The sequence below is a fragment of the Homalodisca vitripennis genome, chromosome 1 (assembly GCF_021130785.1).
Source record: "Homalodisca vitripennis isolate AUS2020 chromosome 1, UT_GWSS_2.1, whole genome shotgun sequence".
In the NCBI taxonomy this organism is placed as follows: Eukaryota; Metazoa; Arthropoda; class Insecta; order Hemiptera; family Cicadellidae; genus Homalodisca; species Homalodisca vitripennis.
The window spans coordinates 117,502,770-117,525,388 of record NC_060207.1 but is presented as its reverse complement, the minus strand read 5'-3'; the positions used below and the strand labels follow the sequence as shown (position 1 = coordinate 117,525,388).

At 33.6% G+C, this 22,619-nt stretch overlaps 1 protein-coding gene across 1 annotated transcript in view; it reads right to left on the bottom strand.

Moving 5' to 3' along the window:
* Positions 1-22,619, bottom strand: part of LOC124370208 (cilia- and flagella-associated protein 45-like) — a 55,446-nt gene that overhangs the window by 5,237 nt on the left and 27,590 nt on the right. Inside the window, exons 7-8 of the mRNA XM_046828502.1 lie at positions 6,296-6,511; positions 2,861-3,030 (exon numbers count right to left, since the gene is read on the bottom strand). Coding sequence (XP_046684458.1) covers positions 2,861-3,030; positions 6,296-6,511 — 386 coding nt within the window. The remainder of the gene's footprint in view (positions 1-2,860; positions 3,031-6,295; positions 6,512-22,619) is intronic.

The window sequence follows — 22,619 nt, the reverse complement described above, 5'->3', positions numbered from 1 at the left end:
AAATTAGATTGAACAACACTACCAGCGTTTGTCTAACATCAGACTGCTGGTCATCTGCCATCAAAAATAACTACATTTCAATAACTGCACACTTTATTTCTGAAGATTTCTCTTTAGAGTCAGTTCTCGTAGATTGTTGTTTGATATAAGGTTCACATAAAAGCCACGCATTAGCATGTATGATTCTCAAAGTCGCAGATGTATACGGTTTATCTGTTAAAGTTTGAGTGTTTGAAACAAACATAAAGGGTGCTATCAATAATGAACTGAAGTGTGTCCATTTTTGTTGTTTCACCCACACTTTTAATTTAATCATCCAAGATGCACTACAGCTAGAAAAACCATTAAAAGAAAAGGTGAAGTAAATTGTATCTCATATTAAGAGAAGCAATCTTGATACTTAAAATCTGATTAAATATCAAAGAGACACAGGTGAAAGAGTACCTAAAAAGTAGATTCAAGAGGTACCAACTTGCTGGAATTAAACTTTTTATATGTTTGAAAGAATAGTTTCTATCCAAGACACAGTCAAATCTACATTGGCTCTGGTTGATAAAGACATCCAAACTCTAACAACCGAAGAGTGGTAAGTCTTGGGTGAAAGTTTTGAAAGTATTTTAAAGTTTTGAAGCCGTTTGAACAGGTGACTCATTACATAAGTGCTGAAAAGTATGTGACTGGCAGTCAAATAATATTTCTGACTACAGGTTTGATTGATGTCACCAAAAGCTTATAAAAAATTCTTTCTATAAAATTGCACATGTTGTTGCAATGAAACTGCAGGGTGGATTACTTACATGTATGAACTAAAAATAGAATACAACAAACAAATTAATTGTTAGAGTTACATCTTTCTTGGTTCCTTGTTACAAACTCCTTATCCTCTACTAAAGCTAAAAATAGTCTCAAGGATTGTGAAAATATTGGCTACTCAGGAGTTCAATTTAAAAAGAAAACAAATATCAAATGTACAGGTAAATGAAACTTCAAACGAAAAGGCATGTAACAACATGGATAAGGATGATAAAGAGCTATCTGTGACCATTTTTCTTGACAGAGTACTGAAAAAAACACAACCACCGGTAACAACAATATTTAGTGCAATTATCGAAGTTCCAACGTTATTTGGAGGAAAGAATTACAGACAAGAAAGAAGATCTTTTGAAGTGGTGGTCAGTAAAACAACAAGCATACCCCATCTTAGCCAAATTTATAATTCTAAAAACCACCTTACTAAAGTGTAATATTGTAAAAGCAACAAAGTTCAATGGACTAAAGACTTATTCTTTTGTAAAGTGATACATTTTGTTGTGACATTCAAAAATTATTGTGATATTGTTTTGATTGAATAATAATTGAAATTTTATTATAACATGTTCTTAATATGATGTGTGTTTCACTTAACCTTTTAAGTTCTACATCACAAAAATCTAATTTTGTCAGTGTAAATTAAAAGTGTATGTAAAACAGATATATAAACCAAATATTTATTTAGTATGGTTAGAAATTAAAAGAAAATACATTGATGCACCAAGAAATACTTGTCAAAATTTGTTTAACAAACTATTGCCACTGATGGTTCCCATAGTTGTAGTTAACGCTCTCATAGACCTAAAATGGTTTCAATACCCAAAACTGAACAGAGAACTGCATTGAGGAGAAAGGAGAACTGTCAAAATCAGACAGTTCAGTAGAACCATTTAATAAAACATCTCATCTGGAACCGTTCTGCAAAACAAAGAGTTCCCCCTTGCTCTACATTCTCATTGTCTGACAAGACTTCCCGTTACTGATGATGATGACTGTTAAGTACCTATTATAGAAAACAGGATGTTCAAATATTGAAAAACCTCTCTCTCTCAAAGGAGTTTACGGCCTTATATAAATTATATTTTCTATGGTAGTCTCAAAGACTTTTACAGATGATATAGTAAAGATGTTATACAGTATAAGAACATCAATTTTACTACCCATATTTTAAAAAGGAATTCACAGCTTTCTTTACTCAACACCACAAACATTTAAATGACAAATTATTATGGATGAATATATATTGTTGGCCCTAAAAGAACTGTCTGCCTTTACTGTGATGAACCTGTTAGTTTGCAAGTCATAATAAGTTATGGATAAGCCACCAGGAACTTTTTTTAGTTACAACCTTGAATATGAATTATTTTGAGAAGATATATCATTCCTACAGGACAGCTGTGAACAGCCAGTGAATCCGGTTTTACATGGTACACGCCACCAGAGTCTCAATCATCACTTGCTTTACCCATCAGCCCTGATTGGTTTATTGGTGTAGCCAGAACTGCTTGGCTCTGTCTACCTGCTTTTTAGCATCATTAATAGTGTATGTTTCTAACGTTAGCCGCTAAAGTGGCACATACATCGAGGGATTTTAAATGGACACAACTTATAGCATCGAAAAGTTTATCTTCTCAGAATGATTCATAGTCAATGGTTACAATCACGTGGGCAATTGAAGCCTTGAAGAGTATGAATTGGAAGGAATAAAATAATCTTAGTCTTTACTTTATCTATCACTGTGCATGGTATATGATAAACAGCTGTTTGTAAATATTCTCCAAGTTAAATATAGTTTAATAAATTGTAAATCCGCTTTAATTGATAGATTGATCATTCCTCTGTTTCTCATACCATTGTAATAAACAGAATAATTATGCTAGTAAAAATTACCTGAGTTCCTTAACTTAACTTTACTCAATACCACACATAAATAATACAGAATCAATCCTTAAACTGAAAATCCAGTAATTTACCATGTTAAGTTTAAAGAAATTTAAAGGCATCATCTCTGCTTGAAATGCCAGATTTATGCACTAGAAGACTGACTTACCTGATCATATTCATCTTCTTGATCATAGTTTCTTTGAGCATTTCATCCCGCTTCTGTTTCTCCACTTTGATCGCTAGTCCCTCCTCAAACAGCTGCTGTCTGGCCTTGATCCGATCTTTCTCTTTCTCTCCTATCTGTTTCAGCAACTCCATCCGATGATGCTCTATCAACTGTGGAACAAATATCTTATTATGCAGTCATCACACATCTGTTTCTCTACTTATATCACCACCCTCAACCACCCACAACTAAAGTAAAGAAATATCATGGTCTTTTAAATAGTATCGGGTTTGAAGTTCTCTTTTGCTAATGTTTTATTTTACACTAGAACATGTTTTGTTTACATCAATTCCACAAATGAAATATATATAAATAATAATAAAAAACACTACAAAGTAAACGTTAAGCTCATATTAAAATAAACTAGAGAATTTCATGCAAATAGTAAAATAGCCTTTAAACCAGATAAATAATTAATTAAGACCAAAATAATTTAATTTAATTTTTTTAATGTGTAATTTTAATTTCTCTAATTTTAACCCTTAAGAGACACGATATATCAGGAGTCGGTAACAGTAGCGAATATGGTGCAGTGGAAGTTTCGTAATAAATGTTTTCTATTTATTCAATGGCACATTTCAATTGAATTTTAGTTATACAAGTTTAAATAGATAAACAAAGTAACAAAATATAATGGTTTTGAAAATAGTATTTGACATTTTGTTTGTTTATTCTATGACTGTTAACATGCAATGTCACCCGTCTGCTTCCCCCAAGGTCAGACTATGCACCAGTAGCTGCTTCTCGGAAGTAAAAAACATACAGTTGCTAAGATGTGTTTACATTGAGGATAAGGTTATTTCCTTAGCGGATAGCTGGTTTGTTGACAATTCTGATGAAGATCCATCATGGGAACCTATGGAATCAAATCTACTCTCCTCAACATATAGTAGGCTTATTCACTTCATTCCAAGCAGTGATAGCGATGAGTGACATTGAGACTGACCAAAGTAGTGTTAGAAATAGGTCAGTAGGTAGGCATAGCAAGGGAGGTAGAGGGCACGCTAGAGGTAGGACTAGGGGTGTTAAGGGTTGGCAATGATCATGTTTCAGACATTCCTGTTGAAGAGGATTGAAGGAGGGAATGTTATGTCCTACTTCACCCAGGGTACTAAACATACATTTATGTACTTTAAACTACCTGGACCCAAGCACTGTCCTCCACCAGATTCTACGCCTATAGCCTATTTCAATCTATTTTTTTGCATGGCTTTGTTGGAACTAATGGTAACATAGACTAATAGATGTGCTCAACAATATATGAAAAATCAGTATATGATATATGTCATTGAAGAAGTTAGCCTACCTTGATTGAAAAAAAAACAAATGTACGTCACATTGGGCAAAGAGAAAACACAATTCAAAAAGGGGAAAGGATTTTCAAACAGCAACAAAATAAGGAAAGATGTGCAATTCACAGCAAAAAGAGCCTACTAAGTTGTGTCAAGATGAAAAAATCTAGAACAGTTTACAAGAATTGTTAAAGAGGATTGCATGAAATATGATATCAATATAATGTGTGTTAAATTTAATGTAAATTCTTTTTCTTATTTAATAAATAATTTGTTTTTTTTTGTCAGTGTACTGAACTATGAATAGGCCTGTCTTGAGTCCAATTTTATCCATTCATTGTTGTAAATACACAGTGTTTAGGATTTTGTACAAAATGTATATAAATATATAATATTCCTAACTGAGAACTTACTTGAGAGTCATACTTTTTGTAGTTGTATATATACATTTCACTGTTATACATATGCCTCAAAATTTTTTCATCACTGGCCAGGAGTGGTTTGAAAAACATTCAAATTAATAATATTTATTATAAGTATTAAAATTCATACTAATATGTTTTTGCAAGTAAATGACACACATTTTGGTAGTCTATTTTATAATATAAAATATAAAAAAACAGGTAAAGGATATGATTTGTAGTTCCTACAATAGAGCCATTTCCCTGAAATTCTGCAAATCCCATAAAAATAGCCTGTTTTTTCTGGTTTATTTCTTGTAATATAGACTGGTCTTCAATGGGTCAATTAATTTTAGTTTCTGTTCTGGAATTTTAAACAAATTGTTGTTATTCAAAACAAAAGCAATGCAATGATAAATTATTAAAGAAGGTCTTAAGATGCTATCTAACAGAAAATATTCTCTAAATCTCTCTCATGGTCTGAGACCCCAGAGACCAGCCACATGGAACAAAAATTCTATTAAAATTTAGAACAAAACAAAACCTTCAAAAAACTATGCCATATCTCATCATAGACCCTAATATTCAATCTTAAGCCACCCCGAGAGTCTCGTGATCGACAACATCAAACCTCTAATTAAATCAAAAAAGAGAGAAAAGCTCTGAGATGAACATATTATATTATTAATTTCAAGAAAGTAGTACAGTACAGTAACAAACGTAAGTAATGTACTTGCAGTACAGTAATGCACAGTAGATTTTACATTATGCACAAATGTACCATTTTTTTAAATAAAAAATTGATATTAGGGTCAATCTGTCAAGGATTAATTTCATATTTTAGGATTAGGATAGCTATACTAATCTTCAAATCATACCCTGAGTGTTTGAATAAAATAGTCAATTAAAGTGATGACTCAAAACATATTGTGGAAACTAGTGAGTAAGATTGCCTTGTTTACTGGAATAAAAGAATTTAGATTTTAATGTACCAGAATTGTCAATAAAGTTTGTATTTACAACTATAGAAATTTCTTAGAGATTATGTGTGATAATCCCGTTGAGTTTCAGTTCTTCAATCTAACATTTCGATAATGAAGATTATAAATTCAAATTGGTAATGATTTATATCCCAATATTTTTTTATCATTGATGGCGTGGTTTGAAATGTAAAATACATATTATTTAAGAAATACAAATACATGCTAATATTTTCAAGTAAAATATAATATGTATCCTGGAATGCCATTTTAGAATGTATACATTCTAGGTAAAAGATGTGGAGGATGTGTCTTTCACTTCTTAAGATATAGTCATTTTCTCAAGCCTCTATTGTTCTCTTTAGAATAGCGTTGTTTTCTTGAAATGTTGTGTGTTACCGTGTGGTCTACAAAAAGTTAAATTTTCATTTAAGATATAGCCATTTTTGTAGAGCATACAATAAAAATAATATGCTCTCAAATTACTGTCAAACTTACAATTATTGTTAATATTATTAGCATGTAAAATATTCTGGGGGAGTGCTCCCATACCTATACTTGACTGGAAGTACGGAAAATTCCCCCCCCCCATTTGGTCATCCTATATTCACCTATACTATCAGACATTATTTGCCATGGTGTGTTACTTTACTAATTTGCTTCAAACAATGCAATTTTACATTTAAGTATAACATGACTTACACACAGCCTTCGCTGCTCCTCCAATTTATCCCTTTCAAGAGCCTCACGATTAACTCTGGCTATGCGCTCGGACTCTTCCTTCTCCCGCTGAATCTCAATGGCCTGACACTTCCTGCGGTCCAACACCTGTTGTTCCCTGGCCACCTTGAGCTCCTCACTTCGCTTAGCTCGTTGCAGTGCTGCCTCTCGCTCTTTCCGCCGCCACTCTCGTTCTACCTATACTCAACAGTTATGTAGATACTAATACATGAGGCAGAATTGCTATTTACAAGTTAAGTAGTCAACTTTTGCAGCAATTCCTAAATCATAGGGTATTTCTTAACTGGCTTGTAATATTTTTCTTGTAAAATGGGAACAACCAAAACTGATGTTATTGCTAATACCTCATAATATTATATTAATAAGTGTTATATCAGTATAATAAGTTAGGATCTCAATAATAATCATTTCACCACTTTGAAGACAAAAGGTTTCTTCTTTCTCAATGAGCTTGAAAACATACAGTCTGGTCTAAATCTTTCTATTTTGATGGGAAAAGATAGTAAAGCTCTTTCTTTTCTTTTTACCTGGATAAAGAATAAATGAATGGTTCCAATTTTTACCTACGTAGTTCACTGAATGCTGCACATAATTTAGCAACAGATAAAAAAACATATTTCCCAGTGAATCTAGGTCATTATCATAAAGTAATAAAAATAGTATAAATGGTTCTTATATATTTTTTAATATTTGATTTATAATAAAATTATTATATACAATAATAATTTTCAATATTGATAAAATTAAACTTGAACAGATTTAAATCAAATAGAGATATTTATATTTATTCAAATACTATGTCATTATTATTTGGATCAATAAAACACCTATTGGGTTTTGTTAACAAATGAATATTTTTATTGATCATTGTAACTTAGTATTAAGTAAACCTAAATAATATATTGTTTAAATTCAAAAGTTTAAAGTGTGGTGTTGTATAATTACTTACATTAGATATTTTATAATTACTACTGCAGAAGTATTGAGAATGAAAAAGATTGGAATAGCAATATAGAAAATATGGAACAATAGATTATTTTAATTGATAGTTAAATTTATAAAATGTAACAAGAACAATGAGTAGTCAGTGGGAGGTTGATTATGCTGGTGAGACACAAAGTATGGGATGAGAGCCAAAAGTCTATCACTAGCACGCACAAAGTAATTAACTCCAAATATTGAAAATCGCACAAAGTAATTAGCCCCAAATATTGAAAATCGCACTAAAGTAAATATTTAAATATTTTCAAAACATTACATGTTAATTTAAAATATGGTCAAAGTTCTTGCAGATTAAAATAAGTTTGAAATAAGATAATTTTTAGGTTTATTGTTTATAAAAATATTTATACTTCACATACTTCAAATTGAAATTTTTCAGTCCAAATGGTGTTGTTAATTAAGTCTTTCCCACTAAATGACGTTTTCTGCCACAGGAATGTCTTGAAGCTATCCAGGAGTATTAAAAACTTTTGTAGCAGATGTAGTTAAATGAAAAACTTGAGTTTATTACCTAAATATACTATTATGTAGGGAATTTGTAGGAATCATACCCTACAATCATACAGAAAATAGTTAACACAGTCTTTCTCTGCTGCTGTCACTCTCCTGTGGGAAATTTATTTTGCAGCTGTTACTACTACTCCTGGGGAGGGAATATCTGTTGTGTTTGTATCGCTCAATTGCCATTTTTTACTTGTGGAGAGTGTTTTTGTGTGTCTGCTACTTAACCTTCTCTGTTTAAAAAAAGGGATTTATTGAATGGCAAGCAATCATTAAATTCTGTTTTGCTTCAAAAGTCACCTAGTGAGACTGTTGAGTTGTTAAAATTCATGCTTATGGAGACAAGGTGATGTGGAGGTCATGTAAGCATTGAAGATGACCTACGCAGTGCAACCTTCAACTGCAACCAGTGATGAAAACATTGAGCAAATACAACAAGTTGTGCAAGGAAACAGAAGACTAATGATTGACGAAATTGCGTTTCAGATAAATTTATCACATTGCAGTGTTCACAGCATCCAATCTTTTGAACATGCTTAGAATTTGTTTCCAATGGTTTCAAAAATGTTGACTGATGACCACAAAGAAAACCAAATGTTAATTACTGGTGAGTTAATTGATATGGCTGATGCAGATCCAGATTTAAAAAAAATTTAACTGGTGACGAATCATGGTATTTTATACAAGGCAAGGGAAATGTTATGATAGAAGTGTTTTTTGACTAAAAAGGTTTAATTCACTACGCCTTTATTCTTGAGGGACAAACTGTGACCAAAGACCTTTATGTAAAAATTCTTAGATATTTGTGAGATGCCATAACGAGGAAACATCCTGCAAAACTTGTGAAAAACTATTGGTTTTTGCTTAATTACTTTTTTCTCTAATTCTCTTAATGCCTCTACACATTGGTCTTTGTTAGTGTGTAATTATCTAGCCAAGAACTTATTACAATAAAACATTCACCCTACATGCCTGTTCTGGCACAAGCTTATTTCTTCCTGTTCTTGTGGTTGAAAACATTGTTGAAGGGAAAAAAATTTGGAAATTATTGAGGATGTTAAGGAAATGGCAATAATAAAAATCTCACATAATTATTTAAAGTGTTTGAAACAACTGAATGAACATTGGGGTAAGTGTGTTGTTGAAAGAGGAGAGTATTTTGAGGGGAAATAGATTTGTAAGTTTTTAACTTTATTCAATAAATATATATATATATATATATATATATATACAGTGCTCGATTTCTAGAAATTGAGGTACCGGAACTACAACCTGCCAAGACTTATCCCCCACCCCCTTCTATTATATATCATTTCAATCACCACAAAACAGTGTTTGAATGTGTAAAGAATTAGGTTTCTTGAAAGGAAACAAGAAGATTTTATAGAACTCAAACTTCTTTTATTAACATAAATAGCAGTAGTAGAGCAATACAGCGTTACTTTTTGTATTCGGATTCTTTTTAAAATATAGTTCAAAACTCTAACTTGTTTTCAATCGTATTTCTTTTCTATTGATCTCTCCTAACTTTTGACAGCTAGCGCTGAGTGTGTCCAGAAACAAGCCCATGTGTCAACGTACTTTCTTGTTGAAACAGATGGAGAGGAGGTCCATTTATTTTTACAAACAACAGGCCAGACACCGTTGTAATTTTGAGTGACGATCTCAAGAGGTGTTATTATTAAATTCATTTGAGAAAAACCCTCTTTCACATTCACTTGATGAAATGGCAACGGAGTATATCGACTGCTCGAGCCGACAGAGGCTGTCTGGTAACGTTCTGGAGTAGATATATTCTCTGAAACCCGTTATAAACTGCCTTTCATTAAGCTTAAACCTGGAAGCAAGTTCCTTCATTTCGTTTTCTCCTCCGAACGTTATTGGGATGTCTTCAGGCCAGTTTCTAGTGTCCATAACTTTGAAAGTTTTCTGCTAACTTATTGTCTTTTTCATTTAACAGTCTCGCTTCAATAGACGTTTTCAGTACTCCGTAAATTATTTCCGGGTTCATCGGTTGGTCGTTTACTCGACCAGCTTTTGTTTGGAGAGGAACACTGAAAATAGACAAGTTGTCAACTGCTTCTTGGGCCATTTTAGAGTATAGACCAGGAGTTTGTTTTCCTTTCTTCGAACAAAGCAGCTACGATTTGCAATTTTCTATTTGCATAGCTCAAATCAAGGTCTAATATGAAATTTGTATCTGTGATTTTGTTGAGGAGGCCAGAAAAAGTACTTCTTTCTTTGTTGTCTCTAGTTGTATCATTTGAAGCTTCTTTGAAGTGTTGTACTAACGCCTCGTAGGACTCCCATACAACTGAGACAGATCTGAAACTAGATGCGACCTAACGGGTGTTCAAAACTCTTCAAATTTTTAAAACTTCTGCCTCTAATAGATTCGCACAGTTCCGGAGTTTCCTACTGTTCTTTGCTGAGGCGTGATAGATAACATAGAGTTTATCAATAAAGGATTTCAATCTGCTTACTCCTGAAAACAGATTTAATAACGTCTGAAACTGACAGCTCAAGTCTGTGGTTTGCACAGTGCCAGACAAAAATAGAAGGAATTTCTGATAAAATAATGCCCCAATTCCTTTGTGTTTTCCGAGCATGGTAGCAGCACCATCTCAAGTTAAGCTTGTCAAGTTATCTCTTAAAAACTGCTCAGATATCCCATTTGAATGAAGGGCAGTTCATTAAAGAGTCAAATACTTTTTTAGCGGTAAACGCCATCAAGTTCTACCAGATCCAGAAATACGTTAGTGGAGCCACACATACCAGTTTTTTTTCAAAGAACACCGGAGTATACAATAAAACTTGACTTATTACTTATAGGAAGTGGACTCATCAATTATCAGACCAACTTTTGTCTCATTCTCAATAATTTCACTTAAAAATTTTTTCTTCATTTCCTTACTGATGTGCAAAGCAATGTTAGCACAAGCTTTGTCAGAATGTAAAATGCGACCCATGTTAACCCCGTTAAGTTCTTGTAAATCTATTTCTGTTCCAAAATAATTAAAGGATTGATTTTCTTTAACAACCCTGTATGCAGTTCGAAATATTTTTTCACTCACTTCTTTCTCCTGGGAACGCTGTTTCAAGATATTTTTCTCCAATGCTCCGTCTTTAGCTTCGGATAAAATTTCATCTGCTGCTTTATGGCCAGCACCCTCTTTGTGGTTATGAAATTTTTTTTCCTTAATGAAGTTTGTTTTTTTCTCTTTCGTGTCTCCACAACTGTCTATCTCACCATATGCCCATTCTTTTGAAATTTTCGTGCCTGTTTTTTTCTTTACAGATAAGATTCCAACTTCCTTACTAGTCCTACATCCTAACATTCCATTTTTAATAAACAACCAGTCATACCTTTTGCAAAATTCTGTTTTTTGCGAGTTATTCCAACAATCTGGCAAGCCATTGTTGCATTCAATCTGCTGTTCTTTTTCTTTAGGGGTTTCACATTAATTTAAAATCTGGTTACTTTTTCACTGCTAGAAGATGGTTGTGACGTCTATGAAATCTGTTGTTCATAGTTGTCTGGAAATGCAACAGTTCGTTTAAGTCACCCGAAGACGAAACGTAATCTGTTAATTTTTTGTTTATTTTTACTTCACAATAAACACTTCACTAACAAATAAAAACACAGAAAAATATGTAACCTCAATGAAGTAACATAATAAATGCAAGAAACCCCGCTTTCGATGGAGAGGCGCATACACATTTGAAACCACTACTACTTAGCAACTGAGCGAATGCGTAATACGACACGTCGACACAAGCCAAACGGGCTGGTCTATACGTCGCTAATGGAGGAGGAGAGGAACATGTGGGGGGGGAGTTAGTAATTCGGGTGAGTATATATGCTACTGACGAGAGGAAGACGCATGTGGAGGAGGAAAGATTAAGAGGCTTCTGGCGCATTTTAAAAACTGTAGGCACTTCGAGATAGCTTCGTGATACATTTGAATGTTTTATTATTGATTGCGAGGTAAACTATAGTAATCATATATTTTAAGAATTTGATGTTCATAATAAATTTGGTAATTAACTCATGAACCAAAAATGTAGTTTTGGTTTCAGTGGCTTTTTGGTACAGATTATTATTATTATTTTTTTTGAAGGATAGAGGTCCCGGAACGCCGTTCCGCCGCGTTCCGTCTCAAATCGAGCCCTGTATATATATAAACCAATATCTGGAACTTATTGACTACTTTTTGTATGTATATATACAGAGGGTGTTCACAAAAGGGTGTCACAAATTTGTGTAGGTGATAGTACACATCATTTCAAACAAAAAATGTCAATAAATATAGGTAGAGAAATGTCTCGTTTGGCTGTTAGCTGCCATTTTGTATTTTTTATTAAAAAAAATTAATATCTCTAGTACTAGTATATCAGTTATATGCACACTTTTACACTCTACATACAGAATTTAATTTAATTTTACAGCCTCTAAATGATTTAATAGTTACCTTATTTTGAGTTTTTTAAGACTATTAAACAGTATAAGCTATTCTATGATGAAAAAATTATTTACTTCACATTAATCTTAAAATATAATATGAAAGTATTGTATATTACTATTTTAATGTGGTACTTAAAATATTTCAATTTAATTGATCAACATTTTTGTTATTTATGTTTCAATAGCATTCAATCAATGTTTTAAAGTTAGAAATATACTTAAACTATAAAATTTGTCGATTGTTCATGTAATTTTACTGCAATATATATGCAGTATATACAGGGTGTATATTATGTCTGGAAACACCCAAATATATCCTTTAATAATTTAAATATAAATTTGAAACCTCTTACAATCGTGATAGAGATTGGGCATCTACTTTTTGGAACAATGTTTTGTTATGTCACACCAACGGGGGACGTCCTGCCGAGGGTATCATGAATATTCTTAATGGAAGCCTATACCTTGTGATACATAATTTTAAAGGTAATAGCTTACTGAATTGAATGCCACAAACCGCATCTCAAAGGAATTATTCTATCAGAAAATAGAGCATTTTTAGTATTGAAAATTTACTGATGTTCAACAATGTAATTTTAACATGGTTCTTGCCACAAAATGTGTTACACTAATTTTTTAGCATTTTTTAAATGTTCAATTAAAATAAAATAAACAATTTATTTTTAAGCTGGTTTCATTAGTACAAATTTACCAGTTTTTATTACAATGAATAAAACTTATGAGTCACTTTCTCTGATTACTTATGAATCTGTACTTGGTGTTTTCCAGTCAGCAGGAAGGTTTAAAGAGACAAAGGTCACTAGCCTATGAGAAACATTATTGTGTTATTAATCATCTGGTCTACAGGTTTCAGTTTGTTGAGCATGGAGCTTTCACTAGACAGGTCTAAGCTTGGGAATTACAAATGGACAAAGGTCATATCATTCCTGTCGAGTTAATCAGTGTCTCTGAAGCATTGCTGTCAACAAGTTATCTAATTACAGTAGTTCAGTTTTTATTTGGCATTTTAATGGAATTGTCTGAAAGAGAACGAATTACTCTGTTGATGATGCGAGGATATGGCGATCGTCAAAGATCTTATCGGGAAGTTTGTAATTTGTTTAATGACACTTTCCCAGAAAGGAATCCCATAAGTGTTTCAACAATATCAAAAACTATTGAGCGTTTTGAAATGACAGGGAGTGTACGTAATCGGCCAAAGTCGGGTAGGATACAATCTGCAACAGATGAAGAACATGCACTAGATGTTTTGCAAACATTTATTGAAGACCCACATACATCGCTCAGAAAAGCTGCACAGCAACATGATATGCACTCTATGTCTGTGAGTAAGATTTTGAAAATTAATAAATACAAACCATTTAAAGTTCATTTAGTCCAACAGTTAAGTGAGGATGATTACGACAGAAGAGTTGAGTTTTGTGAACTTGTGATGCGCAAATGTGATGACAATAGAGATTTTCTGACCAACATACTATTTTCTGATGAGGCAACTTTTTTCCTAAATGGCAATGTTAACAGGCACAATTGCCGTTACTGGGCTAGTGAAAACCCACATTGGATTACTGAGTCCCATTCACAGCAACCACAAAAACTGAACGTATGGTGTGGAATTTTAGGTAACAAAATTGTTGGACCCTTTTTCATCAATGGAAATTTAAATGCCGAACTTTACTACAATATGCTCCAAAATGAAATAATCCCAGCTATTCAAATTGCATCAGGAGAATACTTTGATAATGTATGGTTTCAGCAGGATGGTGCTCCACCCCATTATGGGAGACAGGTAAGAGAGTATTTGGATTTAAGGTTTCCTCATAAATGGATTGGCCGAAGAGGAGAAATCGAATGGCCTCCAAGATCTCCGGATTTGTCACCAATCGATTATTTCCTATGGGTTCATTTAAAATCCAATGTTTATAGAAGAAAGCCTCATAATTTGGAAGACCTAAGAAACAGGATTATAGAGGAGATTGCTTTGATAACTGAAGAAATGTTAGGCAACTCTGTCGAATCATTTTACACAAGATTGGCTCATTGTCAAACCGTAGAAGGAACACAGTTCGAACAATTGCTTTGACACCAAATGCAGGTAAAACGTTTGTTGTAAGACTTTTCTAACAGCATACATTATTTTTTATTTGTAATAAGAAATCAATAACATAAGTATTTCCATAATTGTACTGTAATAAAAACTGGCAAATTTGTGCTAATAGAACCAGTTTAAAATGAAATTTTTGTTTTATTTAATTGAACATTTAAAAAAATGCTAAAAAATTAGTGTAACACATTTTGTGGCAAGAACCATGTTAAAATTACATTGTTGAACATCAGTAAATTTTCAATACTAAAAATGCTCTATTTTCTGATAGAATAATTCCCTTGAGATGCGGTTTGTGGCATTCAATTCAGTAAGCTATTACCTTTAAAATTATGTATCACAAGGTATAGGCTTCCATTAAGAATATTCACGATACCCTCGGCAGGACGTCCCCCGTTGGTGTGACATAACAAAACATTGTTCCAAAAAGTAGATGCCCAATCTCTATCACGATTGTAAGAGGTTTCAAATTTATATTTAAATTATTAAAGGATATATTTGGGTGTTTCCAGACATAATATACACCCTGTATATGCAATATATATACACACATAGGGTGTTCACAAAAAGGTGTCAAAAACTTCTGTCGCTGATAGTACCTACTCATTATTTCAAACAAAAATGTCATACAAGCATAGAAATGTCTTGTTTAGCCGCTAGCTGCCATTTTGTATTTTTTATACAAAATTATCTCTAAAACTAGTTAAGCTATAAAGCTGTTAATATGTACAGTTTGTGTTTGTTTTCATCAATTCATACAATTAAATCTGTTTCTTTATATATTATTTAAAAATTTATTGCAGATACTTTTTTTTATTATTTCAACGGCATAACCATTTCAACAAGTAAGTTTCAATTTTATCTAGATGCATAACAATTGACAAAAGAAACTAATTAGTAGACAAAAACAAAAACAATAGAATATGCAACCAGTAAACAAAACAATAGATACATAATGAAACAAATAGATATGAATTGTAAGATGCATAACAAGAAAGTATAAATAGATAACAAGTAATGTGTAACAATAAATAGAAAAATATTATAACAATAACAAAGAAAGATACTTAACAAGAACGATGCAAAACAAGAAATGAACTATGACGTAGGTAACAGTTTTGACAAACAATAATAAAATAAAAGACTGAGCCACAACACAGGCAGGGTAGGTGTAGAGACAAGCCAATAATAATAACAGCTATAGTGATGCAAGCCGGCTTTTGATTGCAGATTTGGATGCGATAAAGATGTCGAGGGTGGATGGAATGTTGTTCCCTAGCCGCTGAATCCTCAGCATTGGGCCATTTGCTGCATAAGAGGAGGAAGCTGCAACCTTGGTGAAAGAATTCATGGCTCTGGTTCAAAACGATGCCTTGAAGTTGATTTTTTCTAGAAGGTCAGGGCAGTCAAACTCAGCGTTGATCAAATGGTAGAGAAACATCACATCCTGAATACAGCGTCTAGAACTGAGTGATGGTATGTTCAGGAAAGTAGCAATATCTTGTATGGGGACCTCTGTGTATCTATAACCAAGACGAACCCCAACAAGTCACAAGAAACGTCTCTGTATCTTCTCAATATCATCCACAAGGTAGTGCTGGTGCGGTGACCAAACAACGCTGCAGTACTCGAGATGGGGTCTGACATGTGCATAGTACAAAATCTTCAATGAGTGAATGTCGTTAAAGGGCTTGGTGAGTCTCAGTATCAAGCCCAAGTTGCAAGCAGCCTTATTGCATATATTCCTGATGTGAAGTTCCCAAGATAGATTAGATGATAAAGTCACACCAAGATCCTTGACAGATAAGCTTCTATGAAGTGCATGACCTCTGATTGAGTAGGTGTGTAAGACTGGAGATTTATTGTGGTTGAAAGTGATGCAGCTGGACTTGTCAAGGTTGAGAGTCATTGAGTTAGCTTGAGACCATACATCTACTTGTGTGAGATCGTTCTGAAGGAGTACAGCATCTTCAGCGGTGCAAATCTTCATGTAAAGCTTCAAATCATCTGCAAAGAGAAAATGTTTGCAGTGAAGACGAGATGTGACATCATTTATGTATAGGTTAAATAATGAAGGGCCTAGGTGTGACCCCTGAGGTACACCAGACGTAGCAATAAATTCTTTTGAGATGTGTGATCTGTATCGCACTTGAAGGATTCTGTGTTGAAGGTAACTCTCAAGCCAACGGAGAAAGGTTCCTTTGAACCCATATGCTTCCAGCTTCCTTATCAGATTGGTGTGGGACACTCAATCAAACGCCTTGGTGAAATCCAGCTCTATAGTATCAACTTGTTGCCTGAGCGTTAGTGCATCAATTATGTAATCCTAAAATAGGGCAAGGTTTGTCACAGGAGATCTGCCAGATGTGAAGCCGTGCTGGTGAATGTTGAGGTGAGCTTTTATTTTGAATTGAATAAGGTTGAGGACAAGTTTCTCAAATACCTTTGCAAAGATGGATAATATTGCAATAGGACGATAGTTTGTGACTGATTCTTTTGGCCCTTTCTTGTAGATTGGTACAATATGGCTCCTCTTTAGGACTCTGGGAAAAATGCCAGTACTAAGAGATCAATTAAACAGTGTAGTTAGTGGTGGTGATAGTAGATCAGCACAATATTTAGCAGCAGCTGGAGTGATGGAATCAGGTCCAGGCCCTTTGTTTACATCAAGGCTGAGAAGAGCACTGTGAACTTCGCCAAGAGCGACCGAGCATGAAGAGAAGACATCGACGGAATAAAAGTCAAATAAAGGTGGGGGGACATCGTCTTGAACAAAAACAGAAGAGAAATTATCTGCAAACATATCAGCTATAGTATTGCCATCCGATGAGGATTTACCATCATAAGACATAGCAGACGGAGAAGCTTCTGCACTGTTGGTCATATTCTTCATATAACTCCAGAAAGCCTTAGGGTTTGAACGCAGTGTGTCCTGCACATGTGTAATGTACTGGGAGAAACAAAATCTTGACAGTTGTTTGCAGTCCCTCCGAACTTTAGAGAAGTTATGGTAAGTAATAGGGTTTAGTGTTTCTTTGTATTCCCTATGTAACGTTTTCTTCAGTATGGTAAGTGACATCAGTTCAAAGGTGTACCATTTGGGAAAAGAAGAATTCCCAAAACGCTTAAGTGGCTAGTTCCTAATAATGCAGCTGCCAACTCCTACGCAAAGAGATTCAAAAGAATCATTTAAGTCTGTGTTGGAAATTAGCAAATCCAGGTTCATCTCTGCTAAATCCCTGCGAACATTCTTAAGATTACATCGTTTTAAGTTCCGCTGACTATATGAGGAAGAAGAATACTTGGTAGAGTTACATTAAGAGAAGGGTGGTGGACGTCTTCAGTTAGTAATCCATTGAGTTCGCGAGATACAGAACAGGGCATGGAAGATAATACAAGATCCAGAATGGCTCCTCTTGAGTTTCTAACATTGTTGATCTGTTGAAGAGAAAACATTTCAGACATATTGATAACTATTTGGGCGGATGTGGAGTTTAATGAAGAAGCGGGTGAGGTCCAGTCTACAGAAGGCAGATTGAAGTCACCAAGAATAAGTATTAGGTTGAAGACATTAGCAGATAGCACTTCTTCTAAAGCGAGGACGAAATTAGAGTAGGCTGTGGAAGGAAGGTTAGGAGGTATACAGGGTGTACATAAAGTCCTGCACGGGTATAATATTTTCTGAACGATAACAGATAAATAAACAAGATTTGGTACATCAATACTACACCTAAAAATCTACTTTTTGAAGGAACTATCAGTTTTCTGTAATATCATGGGGACGTCCCGCAAGGAGTCAGAAGGAAATCTTAAATAGGAGCATAGGTCAATATGGACATCATTTTAAAGGGCTTATCTAGCAGAGTTTAATGCCGCAAAACCGCACTCAAAAAAGATTGATCCAGTACAAAATGGCGGCTGTTCAAAGGTTTTACTTGGTTACATTTTATTAGTAGCCATAACCCCAGTAAAGCAAAACTGCAACCAAACGAATACGGCAGCTAACTACTACATTATACTTGTCAGTTGTACAGAAGTGAATTGACATTAGTTATCCTCAAGGGTTACAAATTTGGTCCTAATATATTGATAACGGGGAAAACCTGATAACAGTAACAATTAGAAATCTCAGCGACCTATGACGATCGGAAACACTTCCTGTTTCCATAAAGTGTTGAACAGTTCTCCCTACAGTTGTTCTAGAAATTGGCTGCATCTCGTGAAAGTAGTCATTAAATAAATGGCATGCTTCCTCGTGTGATCGTCTGTTATTTCCCCAACCAATCATCATAAGAAGTGTTATACGTTCACGTTCGTCAAGCGACATAGTGTAGTTGAAGAATTACAAGCAATGCGACAAACTCTTTTGTACTAAAGCGCACTGATAAAATGGATGGACAGCACTACTAAAACAAGAAAACTAGAATAGCCTACTATGAATAGACTGGCTAATAGGAAAGTCCTAACTGCGACCCAAAGATAAGAGATTTCTAATTGTTACTGTTATCAGGTTTTCCCCGTTATCAATATATTAGGACCAAATTTGAAACCCTTGAGGATAACTAACGTCATAATTCACTTCTGTACAACTGACAAGCATAATGTGGTAGTTAGCTGCAGTATTTGTTTGGTTGCAGTTTTGCTTTACTGGGGTTATGGCTACTAATAAAATGTAACCAAGTAAAACCTTTGAACAGCCGCCATTTTGTACTGGATCAATCTTTTTGAGTGCGGTTTTGCGGCATTAAACTCTGCTAGATAAGCCCTTTAAAATGATGTCCATATTGACCTATGCTCCTATTTAAGATTTTCCTTCTGACTCCTTGCGGGACGTCCCCATGATATTACAGAAAACTGATAGTTCCTTCAAAAAGTAGATTTTTAGGTGTAGTATTGATGTACTAAATCTTGTTTATTTATCTGTTATCGTTCAGAAAATATTATACCCGTGCAGGACTTTATGTACACCCTGTATATACCCCTCCAAGTAATGCCTTTGTGTTGCCGTTCAAAGTCAAAGAGACAAATACATTTTCAGACTCAGAACATGTTTGTAGCTCATAAGAATGGAGTTGTTTAGAGACTGCAATCATAACTCCTCCTCCACTCCGCTTACGACTAGTAGAGGCGTCTCTGTCCTTCCTATACACATTATAATTGAGGAAGCCAAGTTCACTTGTTAAGATGGTAGGGGTTAAGTTAGTTTCCGTAAGAATGATTATGTCATGTATGCATGAGGCTATGGATTGTTGTAATTCAACAAGTTTTGTTCTAATACCATTTAACCCTGGAACTGGCCCTCATTTTTCCCAAAATGGCAGGCACTTTTTGGTGATTTTGTAAGGGTTTTGTATTTTAATCACTGCTCATCTATTTTTTAAGATACAAACATTTTAAAAACATCAATGTCTTTAGAAATAAATGTAGTTTCCCCAAAAAATATTAAAGATTAAATCATTTAATGTATTTTTATTTTTTTACAGATTAACGTAAAAATATTAGTAAAGAACAAATTTTTCTCAAAATGTATAGCACCCTCTCAGGTAATATGAAATTTTTTAGAATAATTCTAAAATATACAAAAGTTTGCTTATATACCTCAATTACAAATTACAAAAAAGATATTTAAGTAAAAGAAGTTTATTGGTACTTTTGAATAATATATCTATAAAAACTACAAAATCTGAAAAAGTTTGTATAGCACTATTATGTATACCATTGTGACATTTTGGAATCTATTGAATGAACAAATACTTTTTTCTAAGAGATAAATATATGTAGAAGAGAAAAATATGATATTTATAGAAGTTTACATTGTACAAGATATTTTTATATGGCGACAAACTTTTTTTAAATTTTTACAAAAGTCAAAATTGTGAGATAAATGCCTAACTTTTTTAGCTAACAATTTTCTTTTCATCCAAAAATTATTTATAAAGATAGTACGTTTATTGAAGTTTACAAAAATGTACAACAATGTATTTTTATCTCTATTATTTTTTTTTGTTAAAAAAAATAAAACAAGCTATTGGTCATAGAAATAAAACGCTAATACCTTCAGAAAAAGTAAAAAAAACTTTATTGTCTAAAATACATAAATATGCTTTTATAATAAATACCTTTGCATAAATTTAAATCAAAATTTAATTTTAATTGAAATTAAATTGTCTACAAAATAATAAAACACTTTTTTCAGTTTCATTAAAACTTAACCTAACCTCTAGATTTTTCACTTCTCTAATTAAAAAAAAATCACTAAACAAACTTTTATTTATACACACTAAATAACGAAAAGTCTAAAATGTCCAAATAAATAGCAAGCAATACACTAATACCGGCAATGGCGTAATAACAACAAAGAAATCAACATGGTAACCAAGCGATGCGTTGTTCTCTACTGGCTGAGTCGGTGATTGCGCAACAGAACAAAAATAAAATACTAGTTCATAGTCTTCGTTGTCGATACTGTTGCTTAGAGCAATTCTTCTCCTTTGTTTTGATGTGATTTTCACTATTTCCAGACAACGATAAAGTAACGAAAATAATAAAATTTAATGAAGCTATTTTCGACGCATTAGGCATTTTGGGATTTTACAAAACACGAGCTTTTCAAACGCTTATTTTATAAACATTTATTTTCCTACTGGCTATTGAAAAGATGTTTCTGAAAGCCAAGAATACACTGTTTTCAATGACGACACTTACGATCGTGTAGAACGTAAACTCGTGATAGGGAATTTTGACAAACATACGGTAATTTTAGCGTGTTCGGAAATTACGCAAACAAATGGCAATCGGAAATGTGAACATCCAAGTTTAGAATTTTATAATGAAATATTTAACATAACTATGGAACGTTTTGTAATATAATATGAAACCTTGGATCTTTATCTTTAGATTTACGTATGTTTTACTTCAAACAAAGTAAAAATAGGCTTGCTGTGAGAGATCATATTACGACATAGTTAATGCGTCGAAAATAGCTTAGTGCCATTTTGAAACTGTAGTTAATGCGTCGATAATCGCTTAAAGCCAGTTGCAGGGTTAAATTTTGATAAAGTAGCTGTAGATTGGTTATGCCGTTTTGGTTTCTCAGTTTTTTGGCTTTTGTACAATTTTAGGTGTACCGTTAACAAACTTAATAGTGAGATCAGATTTATTCAAGTGGTTACGCTCCTGCAGTGTTCGATCATGGGAAACACTGATACTAGACAAAGCTGGGTCGATAGTTGTGGGATTGACCTGAGAAAACTTCTTAAAGAAATCAATAGCCAAACGGGTGCTAGGAAGTATTATCTTGATAGGGCAAGGTTTGTCGTCCTTACGAGTTTTGCCAAGTTGGAAGAATTGTAGATCATTACCTTGCATATCAACTGAATCAAAGATTTTTAGCAAGAGTTCACGATCATGGCCCTTCTTGTTTGGCAGTGTGGCCATGCTTTCTGGAATATTATGGATTATAACATTGGACTGTCTTGAAGAGCGGTCCATAATTTCAGAATATATATCATCAGTTGAGCAATTTTTAGAACCCTTGATATCCTCTAGATCAGATTTTAAGTGTGCAACGTCCTGTTCCACAACAGATAATCGAGGCTCAATTTGGGAAAATGACTGATGAAGACTTGCAACCTTGGCGGAAAGCTCAGAAATTCTGTTAGAAATAGAAATTAAATCCGATTTTGTAGCAAGGGATTCCAGTTTTTTGCTTATAGTGCTTAGTATAGAACTTTCCAGTTGGATGGTGCCATTACAGTCAGCTCGCCTGCAGATCCATTTGAGATTCTCGTTGGTTCAGGGGTTAGCTAATCTTGAATATTCAGTGTTGGACAATTTGGCACATTCCATGGCATGGAAAAATCTTTGGCATTTGCCCTCGCATTGAATGCTTTTATCTTCATGTAGAATTGGAATAATGCAGACGGAGCAAACATATTCTTTATTCATTGCGATTGGCAATAAGGGCTTTGTCAAGGGCATCTACTTCTAATCAATTTTAGATAAATGTTGTCAAGAATGACTATTAATATCTAGGGAATAATATGGATTTTAGTCTTATGAAAAACAGTCCATTTAACATAAGAAACTATATATGTTTTAAGAAAAAATTTCATTTTCTTTCCATAGTTTATGTTTTGTTAAGTTAAGCAATGGCTGATAAGTTTTATGTTTGAGTTGCTTTCTATTCTCAGGAA